Source organism: Bos indicus x Bos taurus, chromosome 13, assembly GCF_003369695.1.
Source record: "Bos indicus x Bos taurus breed Angus x Brahman F1 hybrid chromosome 13, Bos_hybrid_MaternalHap_v2.0, whole genome shotgun sequence".
Classification (NCBI taxonomy): domain Eukaryota; kingdom Metazoa; phylum Chordata; class Mammalia; order Artiodactyla; family Bovidae; genus Bos; species Bos indicus x Bos taurus.
The window spans coordinates 56585252-56598645 of record NC_040088.1 but is presented as its reverse complement, the minus strand read 5'-3'; the positions used below and the strand labels follow the sequence as shown (position 1 = coordinate 56598645).

Here is a 13394-nt window from a genome sequence, read left to right as displayed (position 1 = left end):
AGCTATCATTAAAAACACCATCTTTTCGGAAAGGTGCAAAAACCTCAATTTTGATTTCAGTTTAACAGTGATATTTACTCTGCTAACAACTTAGGAACTCGAGTTTAACAGGTCATTTTTCTTCATGCCTAAGGTCAGTGTACATAATGAGAAACCAGAAAACGTCCCTGTTCCGGAGGGGCCCTCCACAAGCACGTTCAAGGTAACAGTCTAGGAGAGGCAGGGGGAGAGGGCGACGGTTAAGTCATTTATCAAAAGTCATTTTATTGACAAAATAGAATACTTATATTTGTTCTTACAGGGGTGGCCTCTAAACTTTTTACAGAAAATGTACAGACTGTATATCTTTGGGTATGTACATATTTTACACATTTTTACAATTTAACAAATAATTATATTTATAAATACATCCTCTAATGTAAGAAACCCGTATTTACTTGGGGTGTATAATTAAGACATTTCTTGTTTGTTTACTTAAGGCATTTGCCTGGTCATTAAGAATACCCAAACCGTGCGATCCCGTTAGGTCGCGCTCATCCCGCCTAGATCTAGGACGTGTTAGGAGTAAGAGTTTACGTAGCAGAGTCGAGGGAGAAAACTTAGGTCCCTCAGGTGAAATCTGTAGGTCTGGCTTCAAGCTCAGCAAATGGCAACCAGCGAGGGCTCCAAACCTTGGGTCTCGGAAACGCAGCCGCGGGGCTCACCCTCCTCTGCCCTGCCAACAGAAATGAACGCCTGGCGGGAGAAACTCCTCGCCCGTCGGTAGAGGAAAGGGGGGTGGGTCTGGGAGCCTTCAATGCCAGGTACTTTGTTCTAAGTGAGTCCCAGCTAATGGATACCATTAAGAGTTCATTATGATGCTAATAGCAATCAACACGGTGAAGGGGTGGAAACCTCTGCCTTCGAGTGTCCTCCTCCCAGCCCCCCACCCCCCGCAGCACTCTGTCTCCTCGCCCCCTCCCCACACCTCGCAGGCGCACCCTCCCCTCCGCTCAGACCTGGGACAATGGCATCTGCTTTGGATAAGACACCGAGCTGGCCGTGCCAGATCGCCACGTCAGGCCGGTGCTGACGTCGCTGTAGAGGGAGCCCGCCCCGCCGGCCCCCGGTCCCCCGCCCCCGCCGGCCCCCGGCCCCCCGCCCCCCGGGCCGCCGCCCGCCGCGCCCGCGCCCGCCGCGCCCGCGCCCTTGCTGGCCCAGCAGCAGCGGGTGCACAGCGCGCGCCACGACTCGAGCGTCTTGCCGGACCAGACCCACACGCCCGAGGTGATGCCCACTACCAGGCACATGAAGTACTTGAGCATGAAGACCGCGTAGTCGGGCCGGCGCGCCTGGTCGGGCTGTAGATCCCGCAGGCACGGGCAGTTGTGCGTGGCCTCCCAGCGCGGGCGGTTGTGCTGCTCGTAGAAGAGGCAGGCGACCACAACGGCGGCGGGCACGGTGTAGAGCACGGTGAAGAGGCCCAGGCGGATCATGAGCTTCTCCAGCTTGTGCGTCTTGGTGGGGCCACCTTGCTGCTTGATGACCGAGCGGATGCGGAAGAGCGACACGAAGCCGGCCAGCAGGAACATGGTGCCGATGAAGAGGTAGATGACCAGCGGCGCCAGCACGAAGCCGCGCAAGTTGTCCAGGCTCTGGTTGCCTACGTAGCAGATGCCTGCCACCGGGTCGCCGTCCACCGAGCTGAGCGCCAGCACGGCGATAGACTTGACGCTGGGCACGAGCCACGCGGCCAGGTGGAAGTACTGCGAGTAGCCGGCGATGGCCTCGTTGCCCCATTTCATGCCCGCCGCCAGGAACCACGTGAGCGACAGGATCACCCACCAGATGGAGCTGGCCATGCCGAAGAAGTAGACGAGCAGGAAGACCACGGTGCACAGCGCCGGGCCGGTGGTCTCGTAGCGCACGTGCTGCTCCACGGCGCCCAGCTCCTCATACTCTCCGCGCCCACCTGGGCCCCCAGCGCCGGCTCCCGCCGCACCCGCGCCCGCCGCCGCGCCCCCCGCGCCTCCGGCCCCGCCCGCAGCCCCAGCGCCGCCGCTGCACGCCACCTTCTCGTGGCCCGCCACCAGGCGCACCAGGTAGCCGACAGACACGAAAAGGTAGCAGGCCGAGAGGAATATGATGGGCCGCTCCGGGTACTTGAAGCGCTCCATGTCGATGAGGAAGGTGGAGACGGTGGCGAAGGTGGACACGAAGCATAGTACAGACCACAGGCCTATCCAGAAGACGGTGAAGGCGCGCTCGTCCTGGCTGAAGAACGGGTTGTGGCAGGGCAACGCGCAGTTGGCGATCTGGCCCGTCTTGACGCGGTTGTAGAGAGGGTGCCGCTCGCTGGACACGCTCACCATGGGCGCGCGGCACTGGCATCCCGGCTCGCAGGGCGCCGCGCCGCCGCCAGGGGGCCGCGCCTTCCCGCCGCTGCCACCGCCGCCGCCGCCGCCGCGCGCAGGGGGCGCAGCCGCGTCCCCGCCGCCGCCCCTGCCGCGGGACGGGGGCCGGGCCCCGGGTGGGCGGCCGTGGCCGCTGCCGGAGGGCGGCTGCTCACCGGGGGGCGGCGGCGGCGGGCGGCGCGGCGGGCTGGGCGCGGCCGTGGTGAGGTCGGTGCGGTTGTAGTCCATGCACAGCGTGTCGGGGTTGCCCTGCTCGGGCAGCCGGTCGCAGCGCATGCGGTCGGGCCAGGCGAAGCCGTACTGGCGCATGAGGGGCGCGCAGCCGGCCTTGGCGCGCTCGCACACCGAGCGGCAGGGAGGCAGGGGCTTCTTGTAGTCCTCTAGGCAGATGGGCGTGTACATGCTGCACAGGAAGAACTTGAGGTCGGGCGAGCACTGGATCTCCACCAGCGGCCAGAACTGGTGCACCTCCAGGCCCGCCTCGTCCTGCGTGTCGTGGTTGAACTGGTTGGGCATATAGGTGTAGTTGTAGCCGATGCCCTTGCACAGCGGCACGGTGATCTCCTGGCACGCCAGTTCCTTGGCTGAGGCGGCCGCCGCACCGCTCGAGCGCTGCAGCAGCGCCAGGGCGGCCAGCAAAGAGGTCACTTCCAACAGGTAACCCCACTCCATGCTGCGCGCCTCGGCCCCACGCCTTCGCCCTCCGGGCGGCGCGCGGAGGGGCGCCAGGGGCTCCTGCGAGAGCGCCGGGCTCTCTCCTGCCTCTCTCGGGAGGGGTTCTGCCAATAGCCTAGTCCCTTCTCGGGATGCGTCCTCTCGGAGCTGCGGGAGACGAGGGTGGCCGCCGAAGGGCACCGTGGTCCCAGGGTCTGCCCCGCTCACTCCCGCCGGGCTCAGCCCTCGCGGGACAGAGTGGCCGGCCCCCAGCTCATCTCTCCCTCCCTCGGTCGCTTTCTCCGCGCGCGCCGGTGACTCTGCCGGGCACTGAGGGCGGCGGCGCAGCAAGTTTCTTCTCGGGCCGCGGTGCGCAGTCAAGATGGCTGGGCCAGGCCGCTCTGAGCCGGGTCAGCCCCTGCAGCCCCCTTTCGGCGTCCCAGGGCTCATGCTCGCCCCCAAGGCCGCGCGGCTGCTGCCGGGGTTAGGGGCCCGCCTCCACGGAGGCCACGGCCCTCAGTCCCCGGCGTCCGTCCGTCGGTCAGCAGCCGGGATGACGGGCCCCGCCTCCGGTGGAAGTCGCGCTCCGGCCGGCACTGGGGCGAGGTGTCGATGGTCCCCTTCTCGCTGAACTCACGGAGGCAAATCCAGGCCGGAAGGCGGAGCAGACACCTGAGCGGCGCGCCCGCGCCCCGCCACCGCCGCCGCCGCCGCCACCTCCTCGGCGGGAGCAGTGTCCCTCGCCAACTTCCCGCTCCGGCCCCGCTACGCCCCGGCCGGCTCATGAATATTTATACGGCGCGGACTCGGTCTCCGCCCGCGGCCGGCGCGCCAATCCCGGGCTCGGGGCGGAGTCTGCGCGCTCCCCAGGCCCCGCCTTCCTGGGGCGGACCCGGCTGTCCCCACGGCAGTGCGAGCTGTCTGCGGCTGGAGTTTGGATAACCTTGGGGTTGACCGCAGAGACGGGTTTTGCCACGATCGTCCCCTCTGCGCTCTGTGGGGCTGAGGTCGGGGTTCCTTCACCCCGAGTCTGCTCTTGGGAACTGGGGGGTTCTTTATGCAGTGCGCGCTTTCAGAGGCCAGTTTCGAACTAGTCAAGCCCCTACTTCCTATGCTCCCCGAATGTTGGCAACCTGCTGGTGAGGGGACCCCTCGCCCCTCAGCCAGCTGGCGCGTGCGCGGGGGCTTTGCGGGGGAACGGGGAAGCGGTGCCCTTCTTGGGATTGTCAGAACGATGGTCTTGGAGGCTTGGCGATGTGGAAGGAGTGGAATGACTGCAGTTCATTCTAGATGGTGGGGCTGGACAGGGGGCAGCCGGGGAGGAGGTACCCGGGAGCCGAAAGGCGCGGGCACGAGAGGCGTGGGCACCCGGGCGGGCGGGAAGAAAGGGGTCTCCTCCTGCCTCAGCTGAGGGACGTGAGGCAGCGTCAGTTTCCTTACCTGGAGAGTGGGGTTCAGATCTCAAAGGGGGTTCTGCTAATTAGGCTAGATAAGACATATAAAGCATCCGGACATATATAAAGCGCTCCCTTAAGAGATATAATTCCCTTTCTTCTTTAAAAAAGAAAATTAGAAAGGGAGAAAGAAAAACTTATAGGACAGACTGGAAACTCTGGCTGGATTCTCCCTCTTAGCCTCGCGCTTTTGGAACGTATGTGCGTCTCTCCAAAGTTGACATGTTTTTGCCAGAGCCTCCTCCTCCCGGTGGGAGGCGGCGCCGGGCTCTGGCGCGGACGCGCGGACACGTCTCCGCGGTGTTCCCGGGGCCGAGCGGCTGGGGACGCGGCCAACGAGCGAGGCCCCCGCCAGCTCGTAGCCACCTTAGACAGGGAGGGGCCCGAGGGGCGGGCGGCCTGGCAGGTTCATTTACGCTTGTTAGGACGTCCCAGGGGGTTGTCTTTCTCCGAGAATGGAGTGTTTATTTTTTAATTGATGTGCTGTTTCATTTAGCGCTTGTATGGAACTCACGCTGGGGCTGTAATTACTGTAATCTCGGGAACAAGCATTTCAGTTAGCCAGGAGGGTGGCAGCAGACGTCTGTCTCTCTCTCTCCTTTTCCTCTCGCCTCTCCCTTCTCCCTCTCCGGCTAGAAAACTAAAGTTATTGAGGATATGGGGACGAAAGAGAGGTAGAACTAAAAGCTCGTTTGAGGCCAGGCCTTTTTTATTGGGTTGGGGGCGAAGGGAGGAGGATGCGGTGGTGGTGGTAATTGGTAATTATCTGTTTACAAACAACTCTTGTCGTGAAACAAAAATAACTAGCAGCATCTGTATATGGCAGGACCCTATGTCTCTCCTGTTCTCTCTAGCTTAGTTTAGCTACCGCATTCTAATTACAAAGATATAATCTCCCAACCGCCCCCTCCCTTCCCCGCACCCCAGCCCCACCCCTAATTTTTGGCAAGTTCAGTATTTTCACCAAGAATTCTAGGCAGAGCCACTAGGCTGTACTCATACCCCCATTGTCTTTTTTCTTTTAAACTGGTCTATTTAGAACCTCTTTATTATACCAAAACAAAACACTTCCTTCGCATTTTTTTGTTTTAGAAAAACTAAACTGCATAGGAATCAGAAATTCTGAGGCTTCAGAAAGATTGGCTGATTCAGCAGAAAATGGTCTCGAGTTTTCAAAAATGCAAAGACTCAAATGTTACTTGGTCTTTTAAAAATGAATTTCTTTCCTTTCTCCTGATGGGAATTCCCTTGAGGCATGTGGAACGCAGAATGTCACCTCTCTCCTGTTGGGATCCTGTTCAGTGATGGCCATGCTCCAGAACATTCAGCTGCAGAGAAACAGCAGGTAATACCTGGAGATAGGATGCTAAGCACAGTAGTAAGGGAACACCCCGCCCCTCCCCCAGTTTAAGGAGCAGCCTGGGCCCTGCCTCCCCCTGACCACAGATAGGAGGCGCTTGCTTCCAAAAGCAACACAGAGTTTCTTATGATTTTCTTCAGCAGGAAATGTCAAATAGTGGAGTTTAGAATTACACTATATAAATTTACTTGAATTGGGTAAAAACAAACTGACATTTGAAAGTTGAGGCTGCAAATAGTTGATTTTGGCTTTTAATTGGCATTAAAATTTTTTTTTTTCCTTTTGAGACAAGATGAAAGCTCTGATGATGTGGAATGTGGAAATTTGGGGAAAATATATTAAGCTTGCTGGAGAAAAGCAGACAAAAAGTTCAGAGCTTTCTAAAATCATTTATCAGCTATTGAGTGTGAGATTAAAACCATTTACATAAAATCATTAAATGCTTACTTTTAATTGAGAGAATAGAAGAATAGCATTTAAATTTTACTATTAAATTAAATGGCTACTTGGCAGTCTTTGAGAGCAGAAGAGGCTTAGGAAGCCAATTAGTGCATAAAAGGCAATGATGGGTCAGCAAAAAGAAACTAGGATCATTTATCAACATCCTGGCTAAATAATGATTTTTCTTTTGTATGTAAAGCAGCTGCTTTTTAAGGGAGGGGAAATAGCTTTAGTAGTGACATAAATAATGTAGGGAACTTTCTAGAGGGATTTCTGAACAGATGTCTGGTTACTGAATAGCCCAGGAGCATAATGATATAAACAAGTTGAAGGCATGAATCTAACAGAGAGGAGGGGATGTTAAAAAACATTGGATACCTAGTAAGATGATTGACTATCAATATATTGTAAGTAGTGAACTTAAGAAACTTTGATGAATTATGTTTCAGTGAATTTTAATTTAAAAGTCCAACCTAAAATTCTTGATCAGTAAGACCATCCAAGTCTATATTATTAGAGAATATTAAACTCTATCAAATAATATTGATGTTTCTTGATGTTTTAGAATCTGTCTTTCAAAGGGTTGTGCCTTGAGATATCCAACCATAGATAGAAGGAAAGGTAGAGATTAATTGGTCTTGCTTCAAGCTCTGTTAGAATTAAAATGGGTGAGATTACTTTTCTATCCTTCCATATTTATAATTAACTCCATTAAAGGGCTTCCATTTTCTGCACCACCAAGAAAAGGACTCTGCCAAGAGGAAGTACTCCTTGCCCTGTCTGCTGTAATGAGGCCAAGTTATAAACAGATGCAGATAACTGAGGCAAACAAGGGCCACTGGCCAGGTGTCAGATTTTCACTTCACATGCAGTTGCCATTTTGGAAAATGGTACCCGCACTGTCATTTAATTGGGTAATTATTGTGAAATATGTTTTAAAAATCAGTCATTGATTTTCCCGCTTCATTTATACTGATGTATTGGCCAGATGCTGACTCTTATGACGCAGAATGCCTTGTGCATGAGTTTGGGAACTTTCAGATGAATAAAGATCTCCCAAGTAAAACTGGCAGAGCCAAGAAGGAAACAGCTAGTCTCACGTATCAGTCCATCTATAAGCAAGGAGTTCCACCGTTGGTTCATGCTGGGACAGCAGTGATAGACCTGCAGGTCTGCTCTGGTCTCTTGGCCTCCCCTTGGATGGCATGGGGCTTCCCACTGCTGAATTATGAACTTTCACAGGACAGTAGGCAAGGCAGGAAGAGTGGCAGGACCTCCCACTATTGGAGAAAATCCTTCCCCTCAGGTTACACTGGTCTGAACCTGTCACGCCAGTCTTAGCCACGAGGAAGGCTCAGCAGGTGAGAGTCTGGTGGGCAGCCCATGGCCGTCGGGCTCTCATGGCCTGAAGCTGCCAAGGGGAGGAGGGCTGTTGAGCAGACATACAGCAGTCAACCACATGTTACTACGGGAAATTAACTTTCAAGTGATATCGTTTACCAACACGCCTAGTCTTCCAGAGTATTTTGTTCAGGGCTATAAATTAAGTATGATCTAGATACAAGAAAACCTTGATATTTACTTTTTTATTTTTTTCCTTTTGAAGTACTCTGTACAGTGGTGTGAATTAAATGTCAAACAGTTTACTACTTATTTTATTTATAATGTGTATAAACTGTGTAGTGTAACTCCTCAGTTGCTTTTTGTTAAGCTCCTCCCTTCCCATTTGGGCACTTCCTTAAAAATACGGAGACAATTCTGGAATTTTAGATCTTTTTTTTTTTTTAATGTCTTATATCATGTAACTTTTTGATATTGACAAACTTAAATAATGTAGGAGAAATGATGTTATGTCCCACCTCTGAAGGGCTTATGGATGTGAAAGAACTTTTCTATCAATAAATTTTTGGTGCAAGTGTTTACTTCTGATAACACTGATCCATTTAAATGGTGGTCTGAAACAATAAAATTTACATTAATAATATGAATGATAATTACAAGGACCCTGAGGGCATGGAGGTGGTGTTGGTAACAAAGACATTTCTATTTTCTCTTTAGCCCAATCCACTTTGGATCAGGCAGCCCTGGGGAATCACAGCTCAGTTATTCCCTACCTGTGCCAGCAGGTAACCTATGACCTCTCTGATATTTACTTCCTCATGCATAAAGTTTGGAATGACAAATACAAGAGTCCTTACAAGCCTTGAGGGTTAGATGAGCTAAAAGCTGAAAACTTGGTGCAGCACCCCTGGTGGCTCAGGTGCAATGCAGAGACTCAGGTTCGATCCCTGGGTCAGGAAGATCCCCTAGAGAAAGGAATGACTACCCACTCCTCTATTCTTGCCTGGAGAATTCCAAGGACAGAGAAGCCTGATAGGCTACAGTCCGTGGGATCCCAAAGAGTAAGACACGACTGAACGACTAACACTTGGTGAAGCACAGTATCTGGACTTTGATGCATGAATTGAGCTTTGCAAGAGTTTACTCTGAATGTGCAGAGTGATATGAAATGTATCTATTGATTATAGAAATAACCACAGAAAGAAATTCTCCTTATCTTTCACTAAAATTTCACCTGACCTAGTCGAGTCCACACATCAACTTAACCATCACAGACACCCTCTTTTACTGGGAATACACAGTGGTCAGCCACAGATCCACAACCACAATGCCATTTGATGAAAGTATTTATAAAATACACAGAAATAATCTTAGGGAACAGCGAAATAGGCCCAAGAGAGCTGGAAAGGCCTTCGTAGAGTTTTTTAGAGAGTAGTCAGCAGTTTGCTAATTTGAGGGAGGCAGAAAGTTTGAAGCAGGTGGCAATGCATTTACAGATTGCAAAGATGAAATAACCTTTGCCTTGGTTACATTTGTTGGTGAAACAGCAAGAGCCATCATTGAACAGAAACATTTTGACATGTATTCAATCAGTTGACAAAATGTGCACCTTTGGTGAGATTGCAGCTGGACCTCGACTTCAGTGTGTGTTACTATGTTTTCAGCTTCTAGTAATGGGAAGCTTGGCATAGTGGCTGGGAGGACACATTATCTCACATCCCCCAAATCTGGGGTTGGGGGTGGGGGTGGCTGTGGAGCTGGTTGGTGCTGTGTCTTCTGTGATGCCATCAAAATCCAGATCTTTCCACCTTCTTGCTCTGTCTGCCTCCGTGGTGGTGAGTCCCCCTCCTGGTTCCAAGGTGGTGACAAATTAAAGCTCACATCCTCACACACTGACACTAAGAGTCAGAAAGAGGAACATTCCTCAGCCTGTGTTTCTTTGCAAGAGCCAGAAGGTTCTCCTGGAAGGGAATCTTCTTATTCCTTGTGGGTCAGAACTGGGTGACAGGCCATGTCACTATGCCTTGGCCTGGCCAAGGAGGGACCACTTGGGGTTTTGCCAGCAAGGGAGAGGGTCGGGGAATAGGCTTGGGTGGTGACCAGGGGTGTCTGCTGAAACCCAAGGCCTGTCGCAGCTCACATAAGGGGCCAGTATCTCTTGAAGACCAAGGCTTGCTGCCCAAGGTCAGATGTTGATAGTCTGGTCCTCTCTGTAGAAGATGCTTATGCCCTGGGTGTGTCAATCATCAGCAAAGCTCAAGGCCTTTCTCCTCCTCTTTCCCCCAAAGCTGCATGCAGGTGGGATCTGTTAATAAGGTTCCAGTTATTAATTCCACGAGCCATGTACTTTGCTTCAGTGTATGGTTTGTTCTGCCTTCAGAAATCCAGTTGCCTTGAGGGCTCATTGGCTAGGCTGGGGAACCACTTTGTCTGGCAGGACGAGCTGGGTGGTTTGCAGTGTTTGCTCACGGCCTGGTCTCACCACAACTCCCTGTAGGGTAATTACTTGAAGGAACACCTTACTAAACAGCTGGCAATCATGGCTATTAAGGATCTGCCAGAAATGAAAATTTATTTCTCACCTGTGCGGTTTTCAGAGCCTCATGGGGCTGATGCATGAGCAGTTTCCAGTAACCTGTGGGAAAGCCTTGGATCCAGGGGGCTGGGTGGTGTTTTGGCCTGTGGTGTGCTGACTCCTAGACGCTTGGGCTCCAAACAAACCAGCCTCTGGAGAATTACATCTGCGGGAAAGTGCCAGTTTCCACATTCTTTATCGTTTCTGCAGCATTTTGTGGATTTTAAAACTTTATTTTTATTTATTGATTTTTACTTACTTTTTTGGCCATAGCACGTAGCATTTGAGATCTTAGTTCCCCAACCAGGGATCAAACCCATGTCCCATGCAATGGAAGCCTGGATTCTTAACCACTGGACCACCACGGGAGTTCCAGCGTCTTGTATCTTTACTCACTTTGAGTACATCATTCTTCTCGTGACATCACTCCCAGTTCTCAGGAAAGACCCCTGTGACAGTGATGGAGCATGGCTTCGGTAATGACCTTGGGAGTTACCTTTCTGTTGGTGATGGTGGTTGAAAAGGCTTCTTACTCACCAGATCCTGCCGACAAGCCTTTGGGTGGGATGTGATTGCTGATCTCTGTGTCTTTTCCATGGGAAGAAGTGGCCCAGATTCACCGAGGTGACTTTTTACATCACACTTGCACCCTCACCCCCGATCACGAGCCTCTGCCTTAGTGACTGTCACTCTTGGGAGAGAATCTTTTCTTCATATATGTTGACTTTGTCCTGTTCTGCTCCTTTGGGAGCTAAAAAGGAAGGGCTTCTGTTGTTTCCTGTTAGTCTATTACCTTTTTGATTATTTTTTTTTCCTTTTTGATTATTAAAATCATTATGTTTCTAGTGGGATCCATGTAGTCTCTGAATTCCTATTTCAAAAAATGTCTCTCTCCACTGTGGCACTTCATTTTGTAATGTCTTGTCCCCCAGTCTTAAATAGAATGGAAAGATTCATTTTATGTTTTATCTGTCAAAAAACGGAAAGGATTCATTTTCTATTAGGATTCTACTGGAGTTCAGTTGCCTTGTGGTAATAAAAGACCGAGGTTTCTGCTCGAAGGTAATTCATTGAGATTATACATCCTAATGTTTTTGATTAGACTAAAAACATGTAGGTATAACTAAATAAAGTAAATCCCAACCTATAATTCATAACTGCAGAATGATAAATGTGAGCCTTGTTCGTAGGTTCCCCAAGTGAGCTGTAAAAGCTGTCTTCGAAAATGAAGTTTGGATTCAATGTTAATAGTTACTACAGGGAATAGTCCCTTCGCTTAAGAATAGAAGTGACCAGAATAAGGATGGAAAGTAGTTTGATCTGTGTTACATCGGTGATGTATCAGAGGGTAGTGAGAGGAGGCTCCATGGACAAGGTCAGAGGAGAATAGTCATGTTGACTACTATTTTTAGCCAGCCTTTGATGTGTGAGGCTCTGCGCTTGACCTTTTTCATCATCTAGGATGTTGTCGCGGAGAAGGCAATGGCACCCCACTCCAGTACTGTTGCCTGGAAAATCCCATGGAAGGAGGAGCCTGGTGGGCTGCAATCCATGGGGTCCCTACGAGTCGGACACGACTGAGAGACTTCACTTTCACTTTTCACTTTTCTGCGTTGGAGAAGGAAATGGCAACCCACTCCAGTGTTCTTGCCTGGAGAATCCCAGGGACAGGGGAGCCTGGTGGGCTGCCGTCTATGGGGTCCCACAGAGTCGGACACAACTGAAGTGACTTAGCAGCAGCAGCAGGATGTTGTAGCAACTAGCAGCAGTTAACCCTATTCAAAGTGGCTTATACACAATAGAAATGTGTTATCTCACCTAGTGAGGAGTACAGAAGTGTTGGTACGGATTGTCAAAAATATCCTCAAGCGTTCAGGTTCTTTCTGTTTCTCTGTCCTGCCTCCCTTAGGGTATTGGCAGTAGTGACCTCAGGTCGGAAGATGGCTTCATGTACAGAGACAACAGACTGGTGAAATGCAACAAACATGCAATGACGGGACTATTTCGTTCCTTTTCTCTTTCCTAGAAGGACACACTCCCAGAAGTCTCCTGGAAGACCTCATTGGTTGTATTGGGTTAAGTCTTCATTCTTAAAACTTTGATAAAAGAAATGGGAACACCACACTTGGCTTAAAGAAATCAGTATACCCTATCTCCTGGAGCTCAGGAGGTACCTGGCCAGGTAGAAGAGGGTAAATACCTGAATACAATTATGGTTTATAAAAAAGAAAGAAGGGAAGTGGGGATGAATGTTGGTACAGCAACCAACACTCTGCTACATGACTGTATCCATCAGTGTCTTTCTCACGTCTAAACCTCATGGAAAATCTGGCAAGATCAGCTCAGTTCAGTTCAGTCGCTCAGTCGTGTCCGACTCTTTGCAGCCCCATGAATCGCAGCACGCCAGGCCTCTCTGTCCATCATCAACTCCCGGAGTTCATCCAGACTCATGTCCATCGAGTCAGTGATGCCATCCAGCCATCTCATCCTCTGTCGTCCCCTTCTCCTCCTGCCCCCAATCCAAAGAGTCAACTCTTCGCATGAGGTGGCCAAAGTACTAGAGTTTCAGCTTTAGCATCATTCCTTCCAAAGAAATCCCAGGGCTGATCTCCCTCAGAATGGACTGGTTGGATCTCCTTGCAGTCCAAGGGACTCTCAAGAGTCTTCTCCAACACCACAGTTCAAAAGCATCAATTCTTCGACGCTCAGCTTTCTTCACAGTCCAACTCTCACATCCATACATGACCACAGGAAAAACCATAGCCTTGACTAGACGGACCTTTGTTGGCAAAGTAATGTCTCTGCTTTTGAATATGCTGTCTAGGTTGGTCATAACTTTCCTTCCAAGGAGTAAGCGTCTTTTAATTTCATGGCTGCAGTCACCATCTGCAGTGATTTTGGAGCGCCAAAAAATAAAGTCTGACACTGTTTCCACTGTTTCCCCATCTATTTCCCATGAAGTGATGGGACCAGATGCCATGATCTTCGTTTTCTGAATGTTGAGCTTTAAGCCAACTTTTTCACTCTCCACTTTCACTTTCATCAAGAGGCTTTTGAGTTCCTCTTCACTTTCTGCCATAAGGGTGGTGTCATCTGCATATTTGAGGTTACTGAGATTTCTCCCGGCAATCTTGATTCCAGCTTGTGTTTCTTCCAATCCAGCGTTTCTCATGATG

General features: G+C 50.9%; 1 protein-coding gene across 1 annotated transcript; it reads right to left on the bottom strand.

The window, feature by feature from the left end:
- Positions 1-244: 244 nt before the first annotated feature.
- On the bottom strand, positions 245-3133 carry FZD8 (frizzled class receptor 8). Its single transcript, XM_027559929.1, has one exon. The coding sequence runs from the start codon at positions 3063-3065 to the stop codon at positions 993-995; it is 2073 nt and encodes a 690-aa protein (XP_027415730.1). The 5' UTR covers positions 3066-3133; the 3' UTR covers positions 245-992.
- Positions 3134-13394: the final 10261 nt, after the last annotated feature.

What these genes read in the sequence shown, in the direction of transcription:
- FZD8 (XM_027559929.1), bottom strand. Translation starts at nt 3,065, where the DNA reads ATGGAGTGGGGTTACCTGTTGGAAGTGACCTCTTTGCTGGCCGCCCTG.